Below are 17651 nucleotides of genomic sequence, written 5' to 3'. Positions count from 1 at the left end.
CCAATGAGAGCAATTAAGACTCAAGTGAAGAGGTGGATAAAGATGATGATGAAGAAGAAGAGATAGTCAAGCTCTTCAAAATATTTAAGAGATTCGAGACTTTTAAAGAATTGAAGCATGAATCAAGGAAAAAAAGGGTCCCCCGGTGTAGTTCGAATGTCAACGAACGTGGCATGTCAAGTATGATTGTCCCCTCTTAAAGAAGAATGGATCAACTAAGAAAAAGGCATTTGTGGCGGCTTGGAGTGATGAAGATTACTCCAATGATGAAGATGAAGTAGTCAATCTATGCCTCATGACCATCGAAGAAGATTCAATGGTAACTTCTAGCTCTAGTGAATCAAATTCCTATTCTTTTAACGAGTTACAAGTTGCCTATGATGAATTGTATTTAGAATTTGAGACCATAAATTCCAAATATAAGAAACTGATTTTAAAATTCAAAGTTGAAAATGATTTTCTTTTGAAAGCAAAATTGGATTTTGAAAAGCAAAATGAAAATTTGAAAAATGATTTTGAGCTTTCAAAAACCAAAATTGAATATTTGGAAAAAGAAAATATTAAATTGAAGGTTAAACTTGAATGCTTAACAAAAGAAAAAGAAATCATTTCTAAAAATAATTCATCTATGTTAAAAATGGCAAAATGCTCATATTATCATTTTCATGGTCACAATGTACATAATTGTCCTATAAAGAAAAGAAAAGAAAATATTTTAAAATTAGACAAGTATGAGTTCCTAAGGGAACTAGAGACAATGAATCTAACATTCAATGATCCAAAGCAATTTGGATATCAAAATCTACTTAAATGTCTCTTATAGGTGTGTGTGAGCAATGGTGATGAAAGTGAAGACATTCAAATGCTTTAGCCACACTTGAAAAGGAATGGGTAACCTCTAACCTTAAAGCTTTTTGATTTTGTAAATTGGTTGCTCATTTAGTTTTATGCATGCATGAGTTTTGAACTTAAATGATTTTGTGTTGTTTTTCATCTCATTGTTGAAAACACTTCGAAATTTTGATATACCAAACAAAATTGTTAATTAATTTTTATAAATTTTAAGATTATATTTGATTCATTCATTCGAATATATAAAATTATTCTTTAAAGTAAAAACAACAATTTTTACTCCACACTCTACTGAAAATTTGAGTCATAGACTGGAAATATTTTTAAAATAATTTTTACTAAGGATTTCGAACTTTAATCGAGTTAAAAATGATTTTTAAATATAGTACCGATACTACTATAATAGTAATGATACTTGTTAATAAGTATCGATACATATATCGATACTGAAACCCAAAACAACGAAGTAATACTGATACTTCTGAGGCAGTACCGATACTGTCAAAATAGAATTCTAAAATGGTACCGATACCATATGTGATATAGATACTACTATGAGTAGTAGTACCGATATTCTGAGTTATGGTACCGATACTACTCCTTTTGTTTTGAGTCCATAAAATTTCAGTATATTGAAATGGTACCGATACTATGTACAATTTCAATACTACTAAATATAGTAGTATCGATACCCTTGTGGCAGTATCGATACTGATGTTTCCCAACGGTCAAATTTTTGTTTTTAATGCAGGGAGTATTGATACTGATAGATGTAGTACCGATACTACTAGCTTCTGAGCAGCATTTAATGCGGGAAACTTCCCCCAACAACTCTATTCACTACCACAACAACTCAAATGGTAGGAACTGATTGAATGAGTATATAAACAAGATCTCAAGCCATTTGTGAAGATAAGAGACAAAAGAGAAAGCCATAAACATCATACTTAATTGAATTTATTCAAAGTTTTCAAAAATAATTCAAAGTCCATTAAACTAGAATTTGAGCACAAAAATATTTTTCTAAGTATGTAGTACTGATATTGTTCTTACAATATTGATACTATATGAACAATATCTGTTGAACATTGTTTTATAATGTTTTGATATAACAAATTAAGGCAAAATGTTTTTGGACTTGTCTTGAATTTGTTCAAAGTTTTCAAAAGATTTAAAAAATAATTCAAATTCCATTAAACTATAATTTGAACACAAAACTGATTTTCTAGGTAGTGGTACCGATACTGTTCTTACAGTATCGATACTTCATGAATAGTATCGATACAATTCACGTGGTACCGATACCAAAGGTAAGAGAAGTATTAATACTCGCTAGGTAGTATCGATACTACCATATGTTTTCCACATAGCTCAAATTTCAGGATGCAAAATAGGTATCGATACTCAAATGAGTATCGATACTTCTTTATATAGTAGTATCGATGCAATGATCATAATATCGATACCGTCAAGTCCAATAGTCTTTAATAGCTAGTTTTATTTAAAAATAACAAAAGAAGTATCGATACTCATTAGAAAACATACCCAAAGGCTCCAAATCACTCCCAACGGCTAGAAACGACCACAAACACATTCTAACATATAAAAACAAGTTGAGGACACTTGAAGAAGGGTTAGAACACCTATGCAAGTAAACGGACACAAGAGAAGAGCGTTTCACTCTTTAGTCCATTTCTTATATAAATAGTTGTGTTTTTGTGAGCTTCAATTTGTAAACACCTACCTTGTAAGGGTTTTCTTGTTTACATTTCTTTTCCTTTTGAAAAATGGGTTTGGTTCTAGTTTAGCCAAGTGAAAAACTCAAGGGGTTGTAAAGGTTACTCTTGATCCTTGAAAAAGAAAGAACAAATTAGGGATTTGTTGGAAAATCCTAAGTGAGGAGCTTAGGTAGTTGATGTAGACTTAGTTGAGAGTTCAAACCACTATAAATCTTTATGCAAAATTATCTATCCCTTTTTTCTCCTTACTCCCTAAACACAATTTGCTAATTCACCCCTCTTGGTCTAATTTTCGGTTCATCTTTGAGCTTCATCAATCAATTGGTATCAGAGATTGACTCATTACAAGGTTTAACAACCTTGAGCCGATCCTTGAAGAAACTCTATCAATTTCAGATGCAACCAGGAAGATGCCTTCGACCTCCGGCTTTACTACATCGAAGATTCTCAACCAGTCAACAAGCCACTTTATTTCATTGGAGCTAACTATGCCTATTGGAAAAATAGAATAATGCTCTTAATTAAAGCCAACGATCTAGGAGCTTGGAACTCAATCATGAAGAGTTACTCCATTCCACCCGGTGATATGAATGACTGGAGTGATGGAGAGAAAAAGAAATTCCAACTCAATTCAAAAGCTATGCACATTATATTTTGTGTATTAGGCCTAGATAAATATGGAAGAGTCTCCTCTTGTTCTAATGCCAAGGAGATTTGGGACAAGCTCCAAGTCACTCATAAAAGAACCAATGAAGTGAAGGAAACCAAAATCAGTCTTCTCAATCATAGCTATGAGAATTTCAAGATGAAATCGGATGAAGACATCAAAACTATTACGATTAGATTTTCTGTGACTGTCAACGGTCTCAAGGGATTTTGAAAAGTGATCACTAATGAGAATCTTGTGAGGAAGATGATTTACTATATTCTAAGGTCTTGGCAATCAAAGAAGACGGTGATCATAGAAGCTAATGACCTAAAACTCTCACTCTTGATGAGCTTATCGGTTCTCTTCTCACTTATGAGTTGATGATAAAGGAAGAAGAAAAAGATGAAGAAAAGAAGAAAAATAAGAAGAATGAGGTAATCATTGCCTTAAAATCCACCAATTAAAGTAATCAAGACTCAAGTGAAGAGGTGGATGATGATGAAAAAGAAGAGATGACCAAGCTCTTCAAAAGATTCAAGAGATTCATGACTTCTAAGGAAGCAAAACATGAATCAAATAAAAATAAAAGTCCCCCGTGTGCTCCAATTGTCAAAGAACGAGGAATGTCAAGTATGATTGTTCCCTCCTAAAGAAGAAGGGATCAGGTAAAAAGAAGGCATTTGTGGCAGCTTGGAGTGATGAAGATGACTCTAATGATGAAGATGAAGTAGCCAACCTATGCCCCATTGCCATCGAAAAAGATTTAAAGGTATCTTCCAACACAAATGAATTAAATTCATATTCTTTTAATGAGTTATAAAATGCTTATAATGAGTTGTATTTTGAATTTGAGACTATGAATTCCAAATATAAGCAATTAATTTCAAAACTTAAAGTTGGAAATGATTTCTTTTTGAAAGAAAAAGTTGATTTTGAAAAACAAAATGAGACTTTGAAAAATGATTTAGAGTTTTCAAAAATCAAAATCAATGATTTAGAAAAAGAAAATTTTGATTTGAAAGATAAGCTTGAAAGCTTAACAAAAGAAAATGAATTAACTTATAAAAATAACTCATTATGTTTAAAAATAGCAAAATGCTCATATTGTCATTTTCATGGTCATTTGGAACATACTTGTCCCATAAAGAAAAGAAAATCTTTCAAATTTTGACAAGTATGTGTTCCTAAGGGAAAAAGGGGAATTGAAACTAACGTTCAAGGATCCAAAGAAATTTGGATACCAAAATCTACTTAAATGTCTCTTGTAGGTGTGTGGGAGCAATGGTGAAGAAAGTGGAAATACTCAAATGCTCTAGCCACACTTGAAAATGAATGGGTAACCTCTAAGCTTAATGCATTTGTTTTGATTATGTTGCTTATTTAGTTTTATGTATGCTTGAGTTTTGATTTTAAATGATTTTATGTTTTTTATCTCATGCATGTTAAAAAGTGTTATGATGAACATTTTAAAGTTTTAATGATTTCTCATAAGTTTTTGGTTCATCATAATGAATTTTGGTTAAAATTTGTTATAAATGCAAACGATATCTCTCTAACAATTGATATCAATTTTTCAAATGCTTTGTTTTTACAAATTTTTTAATTTTTGACCTTAATTTAAATGCTTATGCATATGATTATATTGCAAATGATATCTCTCTAACAATTGATATCAATTTTTCAAATGCATAACATTTTGGAATAGCTTTATGCACATGCACTTAAATACTATAATTGGTATTCCAAAAAGTTTATTAGACTTAGATATATTGAATTTCATGTGCTACTAACATGTATGTTCATCTTTGTTGAAATTCAATTTCTTTTAAGTGTCAAGTTTTTAAAGTCAAAATTTTTTTTGGAATGCTTTTATTGAGGGGAGCTTTGATTTTTCAAATGAGTTTAATGTCAAATTTACCACTTACTCTCCTTTCTTATTTTTGAACATTAAAGTTAAATTATTTTTGATATAACAAAAATGAGGAGAAGTATAGGTTTGAAAAATTTAATTTCTCAATGAAAAAGGGGATCTTTAAATGTTTTCCAAAATATGTCTCTTTTTCATTAAATGGTTTATTAAGGGGGAGTTTTGCCAAAAATAAATTTCAAATGTTTTGTTATATCAAAAGGGGGAGATTGTTGAACCTTATTTTATAATGTTTTGATTTAAAAAATTAAGACAAAATGTTTTTGGACTTAAATTGAATTTGTTCAAAGTTTTCAAAAGATTTCAAAAATAACTCAAAGTCTGTTAAACTAGAATTTGAGTACAAAACTGATTATGGGTAGTAGTATCGATACTGTTCTTACATTATCGATACTGTTCTTACATTATCGATACTACATGAACAATATCGATACTATTCACGTGGTACCGATACTAAAGGTAAGAGAAGTATCGATACTCACTAGGTAGTATCGATACTACCATATGTTTTCCACATAGCTCAAATTTCAGAATGCAAAAGAGGCACCGATACAAGGAGTATTGATACTCCTTTACATAGTAGTATCAATACCATGAGCATAATATCGATATTGTAAAGCCCAATGGTCTTTAATGGCTAGTTTTATTTAAAAATAACAAAGGAAGTGCCAATACTCATTAAAGGAGTACCGATACTCCATGTCTTGGGCAGTGTTATTTTGTAGAGAAAACATCCCAAACGGCTCCAAATCACTCCCAACGGCTAAAAACGACCACAAACACATTCCAACATATAAAAATAAGTTGAGGAAACTTGAAGAAGAGATAGAACACCTATCCAAGAAATCAAACACAAGAGAAGAACTTTTCACTCTTTATTCCCTTTCTCTTGTAAATAGTTGTCAATGGCTAAGATAGAACTACTCCCTTTTACGCATGTATTGTATATGGTTATAAAAGATCATTTAAATTGGAATCAAATAATATCATAATATTATAAATATTTATAATTAAATTTAAATAGACACTCAAAAATTTGACTCGATTCGATTCTAAAAAATTTCAAGTCAACTTCGAGTAGTAAAATATGACTCATCAACTCGAATAACTTACACTTTTTTTGACTTGATTCGACTCGAATCAGCTCGATCGAACGCTCACCCGTACATGGCATGACATGTGACATCATTTGATTGGAGAATTAAATTTATTTTAATTTATTAAAAGTAGGACTAGGTTGAGAGTAGTAAATAAAAGGGATCAAATGTGTAATTCTATCAAAATATTTAACTGCTGTCAATGACAGTTAACTCGGAGTGACTACATCTTAATTAAATAAAAACAAAAATTATCATATCTTATAATTTTTAAAATCAGTGACCAAAATTGGACAAAACATAAACGTAAGTGATTTTTCATATGGTTAACCTTAATTTAATTGGTCTAGAAATAGAAAAAGTTGTTTTTAGATTAAACTCAGTGGTATTCGATGTAGTTTATCTAAATAATAATTAATTATGTTGGTGTTATCTATTTAGATTAACTGATAATTTTTAAGTATAATAAAAGAATATGGATTAAATGTACAAATGAAGCATAGTGGAGGGATCATAGCTATAATTTGACAATATTTAAAACCCTGGCTAAAACCCACGATGAGCGTTGCGCAACTACTGCAAGTCCAATCTGCTTCCCCATTTGTTTTTCTGCTTTACACACTCTCGCGGCCGTTTTCATTTTGCGGCAAATTCCTCTTCAGAAAACAAGAGACGAAAAATGGCGGGGCTTGTACCTCCTGGTACTACGGCGGTTCCGGCCGATGTTTCCCACACGGCTCACACCAAACATAACGAGAAAACCGATTACATGAACCTCCCTTGCCCTATTCCTTATGAAGAACGCCACCGTGAAGCTCTCAGTTAGTTTTATTTTCTCTTTCATTTTGTGTATATGGAGTTTCTTTGTTGATTGTAACTGTATCTTTAGATCATGGATGCGGTTCTTTTTGTTCTTTAAATAAAAAAAAGAAAGAGAAACTTAGATATTCATTTCTTGATCTATAGGTGTATGTGGAATTTTACGGTTTAACATAATGACTAGAGATTGTGAAGTCACTTGCAAGGAGGGGATAGAGATTTAGTTTTTCGTTGTTGAGTCCCTTTCTTAGAACCCTAGCTGCTCTGATTAGTGACAATGATGGGTTCATTGTTTTGATGATGAAGTCATTCTTTTTTTTTCTTAAGAAGATTGATAGGATTTTGGTTTTTAATTGATCTTAAGTGATTTTTTTATGAAATAAATTGCTGCTTAAGATTTGGGGTAGCAATGTCTCTGGATTTCATAAAATGAACAAGTAGACTATTAATAACAAACCCAATTTGACATTATAGTAGTTTCTTAAGCTGCTGTGTGAAAAGAGAATGGCCAATGGATAGTAATGTTTGGCAATGAGGGACAGAAATGGTTTATTAGGGAAGAAAAAAAAACATGTGAGAGTGATCCACTACTAAGATTTTTTTAAGTAAAATGTTGCTAGGCTATTGAGGTTCAAGGGTTCTTTGTGTGGATCTTTATCTTGAGTTCTTTGAAATTTGATCTTTCTCTAGTGGCGTATTTTCTTTAGCATCTTTTACATGCTAGGTGTCCTGTTCAGTTGTGTCTTCTTATGCATATTGGGATTCTAGGGCATTATGATGCATCTTTAGCATGGTTATGATAGAGAAAGAAGAATGTTCTCCAAAGGTGGTTAATTTCTGTTCTTCTTGTTGAAAAGCTAATATTTTCTTTATCGCTTGAAAATGTTTGGCAGTGTCTCTGAAGCCGGAAACTTTTGAAGGATTACGATTTGATTTCACCAAAGGACTAAATCAGAAATTCTCTCTCAGTCACAGGTAGATTCAGCTCCTCCTATATTCTATTTTATTTATATATAATTACTACTATTTTCTTTAATCTTTTTCTCTTCTATCTTAATTGATTCTGGTATCTCTTTGTTCTGAAACATTTCTCAGTGTCTTTATGGGCCCAACAGAAATTCCTTCTCAATCTGCCGAAACCATTAAAATTCCTACTTCTCACTATGAGTTTGGTGCCAACTTCATTGACCCGAATGTAGGTTGCTTCTCTCATTATCTCTACTCTTCCAGTTCACCCTCTTTTCCTCAATTTTTTTTATCCTAATAAATAAAGTTAAAAGTGGGATCAATTATGGTCTTCTAGTTGATGCTTATTGGGAGGGTGTTGACTGATGGTAGACTCAATGCAAGAGTGAAATGGGATTTGACAGACAATCTTACTGTGAAGGCTAATGCTCAGGTAAATCATGTTTTCATATATCGTTTAGTCTTTTGCTTTTCTTGTTTAGTTGCAGTATATGTTTTTCTTGTGTAAACACTAAAACACATTGATAGTTTTTTGTTTCTTGTTCCAGATCACAAATGAGCCTCATATGTCGCATGGCATGTTCAACTTCGATTACAAGGTCGGTCGCTCAACTGTATATCTTGTCTTGTTGGCTTTCATCCATGTATATTTTTGTTTGTGTCATCATTGAAAGTGTCATACCTGATATTCTGATTTTTTTTTTGAGTTTATTCATCATTATTTTTGTGCTTGTAAACAAAATTTATGTGGTGGCTCGGGCTTGCCGCAATGAAATATGACTTGTCTTTCGTTTTGTGACTTTTTTTTCCTTGTGAAGGGTAAAGACTTAAGGTCTCAGTTCCAAATGGGAAATGGTGCCTTATTTGGTGCTAGTTATATCCAGGTAAATAATCTGAAGCCACATTATGATTTTGAATTCAATGTAGGAACTAGTTATTGGATGATACCTAGAAAAATCACTTTTACTGTACCCAGACACAAAATAATGTGGAATTGTAATTTCTCTTGTATTGCTATAGTTTCGGTCCTCTCAATAAAAAATGCTAGAAGATACATATACCAATATTGATGTAAGCAACCTAGACCTTTATTGAAGGCCTTTTGCATTGTGGATTCTGTTTCCTGTTCTAAAGAGGCATTGCATACATTAATTGTCAATATTCCATTGAATCCGCTACCTCTGCAGCTTGTTGTTATTAATATACTGAATCTAAGCCATATTTGTGCAGAGTGTGACACCACATTTCTCCTTGGGGGGTGAAGTATTTTTGGGCTGGTCAGCACCGAAAGTCGGGCATTGGTTATGCTGCCCGATATGAAACAGATAAGATGGTAATGTAATTTTTCCTTGATCATTGGCTTGTCAATATTTTGTCCAATAGTTGCTGCATTTCCAATGCTTCTAACTATGTTTCTAGACATGTTACAAAAGTAGGGGTGTAGTTTGGATTTTAGATCCCTAACCAAACTCCTGAATAACGTTGCCTAGTTGTGAGAATCAGGATTTCCTTTCTTTTCAATGGCTTTTGGGCAAACAAAGTCATTGGAATCAATTACATGGTTTAATGCTGCCTTTCTGATGGTAAAACTGAATGTGCATTCAGAACTAGTTAGTATAATTATTCATTTTTAGCAAGTTAAACTTCAAGGTCAAATTTTGATGACTCCAAGTGGGCACATGTGTTATAGACACAAAAGAAGATCTTGGTTTAAGGGTTTAAGCTCCATGAAGGTTTTAGATATTCAGAATACCTGTTGGTCAATGGATATTTGATGGCAATGCTTCTTACAAATCTGAGTTTTTATCTATAAAAAATAATAATTTGCTTCTTAAATTTGCCGAGATGTGGAATTGTAATTTTAATGTTAGAAATAACATCCGTTCGCTATGTGCGCATGATACCCAACCAAAGCTCTCTTTGGCTCCAGGTTGCCACAGGGCAAGTTGCAAATACTGGAATTGTTGCTTTGAGCTATGTTCAGAAGGTATCTGATAAGGTAAGGCCTATTTTCTCTTCTAATAATATTGCAATTTGATTCCTAGTAATTCTTAGTTCTTACCAATATTTATTTCTATCAAGGTTTCTCTTGCGTCGGATTTCATGTATAACTAGTTGTCAAGAGATGTAACTGCAAGTGTCGGCTATGATTACATTCTTAGACAGGTAAACATTTGGCTGCTGCATTTTCACTAATGTTCTCTGCATGCCTATAAATGTTAGTGTTTAGCATTTATATTGTTCTATGTATTCACTGAATTGCCTTCCGGATATCATTGAAAGGAACTTTACAAAGCAGTCTTTGGTTTCCTCTATATATAACTTTAGTTGGCTCTTGCATGCAGTTTTTGTCGATTTTAACTGGACCATCATTCTGGTGAATTATTATTTTTTCCACATTTTCAGTGTCGGTTGAGGGGAAAGATCGATTCGAATGGATGCACGACTTCATATCTGGAAGAGAGATTAAATATGGGCTTAAACTTCATTCTCTCTGCAGAAGTAATATAAAAGAGATGTTTTGTTTAGTCCTTTTCGTGTTTATTGATTGGAGCCTTACCATTTTTCACCGGTGTTGTGTTTTTGCAGATAGATCATAGGAAGAAAGACTACAAATTTGGATTTGGATTGACTGTGGGGTGATTCCACCATTTAGAAATCCGGGTTGAAGATCTATGGAACAAAATTTTAATGGTTGTTCCCAGTTGGATGTATTTCTGAAAATCAAATGCAGTTTGAGATGTTCAATAATTTCAAAGGATTATTGTGAGCTACGATCTGATTCAAAATGTTCAATTCGAGATCGATTAAATTTTTACTTTGATGAAGCACGAGCATTGCCTGATTTGTTGTAATGTAAAATGTCATGTTTCTATAGGCAGCATTGTCCGTAAGACATGTTTCAACAAAATAATCATGAGTTCAGTCGGTGGCAAAGTCGATTCATACAATACCTTATAAAATAATAACTAATATCTTCATATTTTGTGAGGGTTTTCAATCATGACAAACCCTAAGCTCTCAAGAAAATTTGAAAATAAATATCGTATACAAAAACTTCATAGTTACTAATTCTTTTAAGCAAACAGTTCTTGCAAGAAAAGGAAGTGAATGACTGAATCCTATTGTTGTCTCTGTGTCCTGCAAAGGTATAGTGAAAAGAGGTCCATTACAAAAATGGAAAATAGACAAAAGAAAATACAGAGTAAGGAATGCCTAAATGATTGTTTATGGATCAAAAGACTTGCCTATCATGAAATTTGAGATTTAGCGGAACTCGTCGTGATATTCGTAGTCATCTTCATCTTCATCTTCACTGAAGATGGCACCATAAAATACATATGGGTTCTCTATCATCTCGATTAAGCTCAAACGACCATCTTTATCAGAATCCGCCTGCAGTCAAATAAACAACTTTTTTAGTACATAAAAGGAAGTCTAAGAGAAACAAGGGATTTCTCTCCTCTTTAAACTCTCTACAGATTCAACCTATCGAACCCCACATCAAACCCAGATTCCATTGTTGGCATCAAATTTTCACACGGGTTCTCCTTTCTCTGTTTGTCCAGATTTCTTACAAAAAGAAAACCTCCAAAACCCCTAATCTAGTATCAACACATGAAAACAACCTTGAGAACACCCCAGTTTTGCCACTCCAAACAATCCGACTTTTAGTATATTTTACCTCATCTTGCTCTTCTTCCTCACTATTTTGAAACCCCAAAAATACCAAAATACCTGCCAACCGTGAAGCATCATTATGATGTCATTGGTTGACATGTCAATACACAAGTCTAACACCTTTTGTCGATCCCCATGTCGCACGGGTGATAGACAACAAAAGTGCACAAACACACTGTTCCTAATCCGCTCTGTGCATTACATTACATTCCAAGTTCAAAATGCAAATGCACAACCAAACATGTCTAATTGCAATACATGGATTCAGCAAAAATACATCTAATAAAAAGGTGACTCCTAGAATCAATAAAAAGAATATAATAGAATGACAGAAAAATTCATAGAAATCCATGTGTAGTACTCCTCAATTCTTTGGTGTCATAGTACCTGTGTTATGATGTAATCAGCTTGCTGTTTTGCATAGTACCGTTCTGACGGATGAATTTTCTCAATTATCGGTAGAAGTTCTTCATCGGACAAGAGTCTGTTAATAAGAAGCACTATATATTTATTAACCATCCAAACAACAAACTTCTCAGTTCAACAATGACACTAAACATAAAATGTACCTGTCACCATCTTTATCAAGCTGGCTAAACAACCATTTAGCCGGGGACTCCAATGAGTCATGAGATGGATGAGAAGAGTTGTGATCTTCTTCATCATAGTTTCTTACCAAGTCAAATAGCCCATGAAAAAATTCCTCAAAGTTAACCTTCCCATCCTTGTCTGTATCCCTTTCCCTGAAAAGGAAAAAGAAGCAAAAATTAAATAGTAATTTGAAGGCACTAGTAGAAATGGAGGATCAAATGCAAATAGGATAACATGCCCCAAAACAGTGAACTGTTGTCCTTTTATCTCTTGAACCCAAATTATACAATATAAGCATGAATTTGTTCCTTTTTTACATATACAATAGCCTTGGGTAAAAAAGAAAAAGAAATAAAATTCATGTTACCTTACTTCCTCTTTGCACAGCCAGTTAAGTAGTTTTGGGTTTTTGCTATCAGCTGGATGCAGAAAGCTAGGAAAACAAGAAGCAGAAAAATTATGGGAGAAGAAATTCATGCAACTAAAAATGGCATCTTTTGCCAGGAGTAGATCAGGTGAAACTTGCTGTAGAATTTGGTACTTACTCGTTGAACTCAGTTACATTCAATAAACCATCACCATCAGCATCTGCTGCATTAAAATGTTCCTCTTTCCACCAGCCCATATCATAGCCAAAAGAATTGTTGTCTGGAAAAGGGAACACAGTAAATTACCACATGGTTATTTTGTACAACAGATCACGGATGTTTACAGTGTTTTGGCTTCATGCCTCGATTCTCTCTCAATAAATCAGAAATTGATGGGATTATATAAAGCAACTAATTTTTGAAATCCACCCATCAAACACTTCAAGCCAAATAACAATTTCGCTTTAAAAACAAACCAAAATTACAAAACTAGAAGATATAGCAAAAGTACAGAGGATTTGCACTGTTAAATGAATTAAAATTTAGTAATGTAATGGCATAAACAACTAACCATTCTTCACCCAACTGGGAGGCTCATACTCTGCAAATGAAACAAACCCATCATGGTTCTTGTCATGAGTTTCCATCTCCCTCGTAGACCTGTGCAAGACTTCCTTTGCTGCTTGTTCCAGGTTCCAATTGGTCAATTCGTTCTCAGTCACGAAGCCATCTGCTGGGTTGACATCAATCTTGGGAAATAGCAATACCAACCTGTTCATTACATTAAACCTCCACTCGATCAAAATCTATCAAAATGTTACTCTCGTTGCATCCACAAGCATATAAGCATGGGTGCGAAGTTTACATAAGCATTGCATCACCATGCAAACATATACACTGGTACTATCAATTTATATTACCGACGAAATCATCGCATTTTACCCATTAACAAGTAATTTACAAATGTCATTAAGCCTACTCATATCTAACTAGTTACAATAACAAAGACATCTAGCATGCCATTAATAATGCACTTGAACAAATAAAAAACTTAACCGAATATAGCCATTAGCAAAAAAACTAAAAGTAGGAAGCATCGATGTGAACATATAAAACACAGCTTCCTCGTGAATAGTAGCAGTAATCAAGTTTTTAAGCATGTGACTTCATAAAGCATAAATTTTTAACTATAATAGGCAGCTAAAGTATTAATCAAAGCTTAAAACTTTGGAACACTTCATAACCAAAAGAAGCACTAACATGAACTTAAAAGTGGATTTTAAATGTAATACCACGAACCTGTTGGTAACGTTGAACTTCTCCTCGTCATTCAAGTAATCCTCAGCATTCATGAAATCCTCCCACTCGGGCTTCGACTCGTGACCCGGGGCGTGGTCATCTGTAAACTCAGGATGCGTGTGCTCCAAATACTGCTTCTCCCATTGTCGGTCTTCACGGCGGCGCTCGATGTCAGCGACGAGAGGGTCAAAAGGCACGGGCTCGTGGCGGGTGGGATTGCTGAAGCTGAAAGAAGAGCGGAGCTTTAGGCGGCGATGGCGGTTGTGGCCGGAGTGTTTCTTAGGGGAGTGTGAGATTAGAAAGAGTACTAGAAGAGCCACAGTAATGTATACGATGGCTGAAACTTTTCCCATATCCAGAAACCACCCAAAAGTTGATGAAAATTTGTTCTGAAAAAAGTGATCTACCCCTTAGAAAAATCTGGAAAAGGGGTCATCAAAATATCAGGGTTTAAGAGAATGCAAACAAGAGATCCGATCTTAAAATTGAAGCAAGGGGAAGAGCTTTTTAGAGATGTTGAAAATTTTGGACTGAGGATTGACGGACGAGGAGAGATGGCTTTGGTGGAAGAGTCCTCTGTTTACATTTAGATCTGTTGAAGTGAGATTTATTAGATAAGCTCATCCTCATCGTATTCATATGAGATTTAGTTTAAGTTGAATTAGTTGTTTAATTTTATATCCGCTAATAAGTTTAAACCATTATTTAATTTAAGAAAAAGTTTAAAACCGTCAATGAGCATAACTGACGATGAGTATCATTAAATTAATTTATAAAACGTTAAATAAACTCGTCTTTATCATATCCATTATAATTAGGAATACACATGAGATTTAGATTCAATATGATTTTATAAAATACTTTTTTTTAATTTGTGTTTGGATCATATTAGAGTTTTATGTGGTATCATGTGGAGTTAATAATATAATCATCTCTTATATATTTAAAGATAATTGTATTAATACTTTTATGTCTATATATATTTTTTAATTAGATCTATATTTTACTGAATAAAAATAAAAATTATATATATAAATATTTGAGACAGATCTATTTGAATTGGATATAAACTTTTATCCTTAAAAAATAAGTCAATTTCGAGTCAGGTGAAATTTCTGTAAATTTAGGTCAAATAAAAAAAATAAACAAATATAATACTTGAATCAAGTTCATATTAATAAAAAAAAATATAATCCTTAATCATAATTATAGTTGGATTATAGTATTTGGATAAAGTTACAATTCAAATTACATTTCTCAAATTTGTGTTTAGGTAAGTATCGTAATGGATGGATCATAATAAATTGATTTATATAATTCGAGCATTCTAACTATATAATTTTTTTATTTTTATAAGGTACAAATTATAATAATTCTCATTTTATTATTAATTTTCGACCATATATATAAATATATATATATATATATATATATTATTTTCTATGTTCGTAATTTAATAACGTTAAAGGTTCTCTTTATTTTATTTATTTATTCCTAGAACAAAGTTAAAAAATATCATAATTTTCTATGATCCATATTGTCTAGATTTCTTTTCTTTTTTTTTTCATTCACAATATCACCTGATTTAGCGAGAATATATATAAATTGTCTGTAGTTTATAGGAAATGCAGATTGGAGTGGGCAAGTTGGAAGAAGGGTTTCGGCGCTTTTCAATCCCCCCCAGTGTCTTATTATTTCTAAGCAAATTAGTGGTTGAAGTGAGGTATTTAATTGAGCCATCCTACAACTTGTGAATTCTCAGGATAACCCATCAACATCATTTATGATCTTTGCTTTGTCTTTTTTGAACTTTTCTTCTGTGTTCCCGTCTTTTCTTTTTCAAAAGTTTCTGCATACCACGTATTCGTTATTATTACCGGGTTATAATTTCACTCGGTAAACTTACAACACGCAGAAACTTTACTTAAAAAAAAAAAAAAGTCATGATTTTGATATTGGGTTGGTTAAAAGTTTGATTTAATGCTGGTTTAATAATTTTATTTTATCTTAAAGTCGGTCAAAGTATCGGAATGTTGATAGTGACACTGGTAGTAGCGTTATCTACAGTTATTCTGGACCTTTTTAGATGAATTTAAGATAATAGAAGTATTGGGTAATCATTTTCAATGAGAATTTAACATATTATAAAATCATATATTTTTTTTAATATGAAACCTTGGTATCTGGGTTTGCACTTTTAGTATTTTCCTTTTGTTTTTATGTTACCAGAAGTAATGATTTTCAGGATGGTTGTTTGCTAATTATGGCTAGCATCCAAAATTATTTTGTTCATTCCTTGAAGTTCCATATATGCTTTTTTCTTGTTAATTTTACCTAAAAATACTGATTCTCTAAGGATTGTAATTGTAAATGTTCAATTTTGAATACAAAATACATTTCTTTGTATGTATGAATCAATTGACCTAAACTGTAAGCACAAACTTCAAAATCCCTGAAATTGTAACTTGTAGTTTTGAGTCTTTCACTGGAATTTTTTCCTGTTTTGAACTTAAAAGGATATATCCTTTAGAATGACCACTTAGATTTAAACTGTAGTGCATATGTGATTTGGATATATGATTCTTCTTGCCAATCAATTAGCAAAGAAAAACCCCAATTAACATTGAAAATAGTGTTTGCTGGTAACTTTCATGTGGGCCTCTGTTGTTAAAACTGTTGTTATCGAGTAGGTTTGTTCAAATTAGAATTTGGCATTTGTGGTTTTAAGATATTTCTGATGTCTAACAGAATTCTGTGGCCTTTTCATTCATTAATAGGTCAGCAATTTACAATAGTCCATTTTTTGAATGGTGGAGCAAATCATTTTTGAATTCTTCGTATACTCCACTGGTGCCTTCTGAATTTTTTTGGACTTCATCTCTAGTTAAACTTGCTTGGCCTTTTCTGGGTCTATTTTCTCTGTTTTGCACCGCATCTCTGCTTCTCCATAATTTAAGTGTTCCATTAGATCTGTTATTAGTGAAGCCCACTATTGAAATTACCCAAGAAAGTATTGTCGAAAATTCATGGTATTGATTACAGACTATCCTAATTTGGCAGTTTAGTGAAAATCATTTCTTTCTTCCTGGGTGACAATCTTGATTGTAGATTTAGACAAGCCTAGATGACTGTGGATGAAGCTGGAAACAGCTCCGAGTGGAGTAGGGAGCTAGATAAGGCGTTTGAGAATGCCCTTGCAACTTATCCCTAGGACTCTTTGGTTAGGTGGGAGAAAATTGCGGCCGATGTACCTGGGAAAACTTTGGAAGAGATTAAAGAACACTACGAGCTTCTGGAAGATGATGTTAATCGATTTGTATCTAGTTGTGTGCCTCTTCCACCGTATAATTCTTATTCTGAGCGTTCAACCAGCCATGCCTGTGAGTATGTGACGAAGGTACTGGTAAGAAGGGAAGCAACCATATAGGGCCTTGTAACAATGATTCAAATCACGGGAGTAAAAATTCAAAGTTGGACCAGGAACGTCGCAAGGGGACTGCTTGGACGGAGGATGAACTCAGGTGAATTAGTTGTGGTTTAATTTTTTTTCCTGTTTTTCATTTGGATTAACTATGCACCTTTAGAAGTATCTTGATTAAGATTTATTTTGCACTGTCTAATTTGATACTTCTTTTTGCTATTTATGTTTAGTAATTACTTTCA

The 17651-nt window shown here is 32.9% G+C and overlaps 1 protein-coding gene and 2 pseudogenes across 2 annotated transcripts; 2 read left to right on the top strand and 1 right to left on the bottom strand.

The window, feature by feature from the left end:
• The first annotated feature begins 6885 nt into the window (after nt 1-6885).
• Nucleotides 6886-10729, top strand: LOC120171741 (annotated as a pseudogene).
• Nucleotides 10730-10975: 246 nt separating this feature from the next.
• On the bottom strand, nt 10976-14480 carry LOC120171675 (calumenin-B-like). Of its 2 annotated transcripts, XR_005520891.1 has the most exons (9): nt 13989-14480; nt 13261-13460; nt 12867-12969; nt 12689-12754; nt 12300-12473; nt 12118-12214; nt 11298-11445; nt 11153-11190; nt 10976-11079 (listed from the first exon to the last, which is right to left on the bottom strand). XR_005520891.1 is itself a non-coding variant. In XM_039179350.1 (8 exons), the coding sequence occupies exons 1-7, from the start codon at nt 14339-14341 to the stop codon at nt 11317-11319; spliced, it is 1122 nt and encodes a 373-aa protein (XP_039035281.1). In that variant the 5' UTR covers nt 14342-14479; the 3' UTR covers nt 11094-11190; nt 11298-11316. The 2 variants fall into 2 exon arrangements, 1 of the variants encoding a protein (XP_039035281.1); XM_039179350.1 differs by lacking the exon at nt 10976-11079 and having other exon boundaries at nt 11094-11190; nt 13989-14479.
• A 1110-nt stretch (nt 14481-15590) lies between these two features.
• Nucleotides 15591-17651, top strand: part of LOC120171678 — a 34309-nt pseudogene continuing 32248 nt past the window's right edge.

This window comes from Hibiscus syriacus, unplaced genomic scaffold, assembly GCF_006381635.1.
Source record: "Hibiscus syriacus cultivar Baekdansim isolate YM2019G1 unplaced genomic scaffold, ASM638163v2 tig00111835_pilon, whole genome shotgun sequence".
NCBI lineage: Eukaryota > Viridiplantae > Streptophyta > Magnoliopsida > Malvales > Malvaceae > Hibiscus > Hibiscus syriacus.
This window is presented reverse-complemented; position numbering and strand designations above follow the sequence as displayed.

Excerpts from the sequence above, each read along its gene's own strand:
- LOC120171675 (XM_039179350.1), bottom strand. The coding sequence starts at position 14,341 with ATGGGAAAAGTTTCAGCCATCGTATACATTACTGTGGCTCTTCTAGTA. Across the intron at positions 12,970-13,260 it reads TCCCAGTTGGGTGAAGAATG|ACAACAATTCTTTTGGCTAT; the intron begins GTTAGTTGTTTA and ends TCCCTTTTCCAG. Across the intron at positions 12,215-12,299 it reads CTTGATAAAGATGGTGACAG|ACTCTTGTCCGATGAAGAAC; the intron begins GTACATTTTATG and ends TCTTATTAACAG.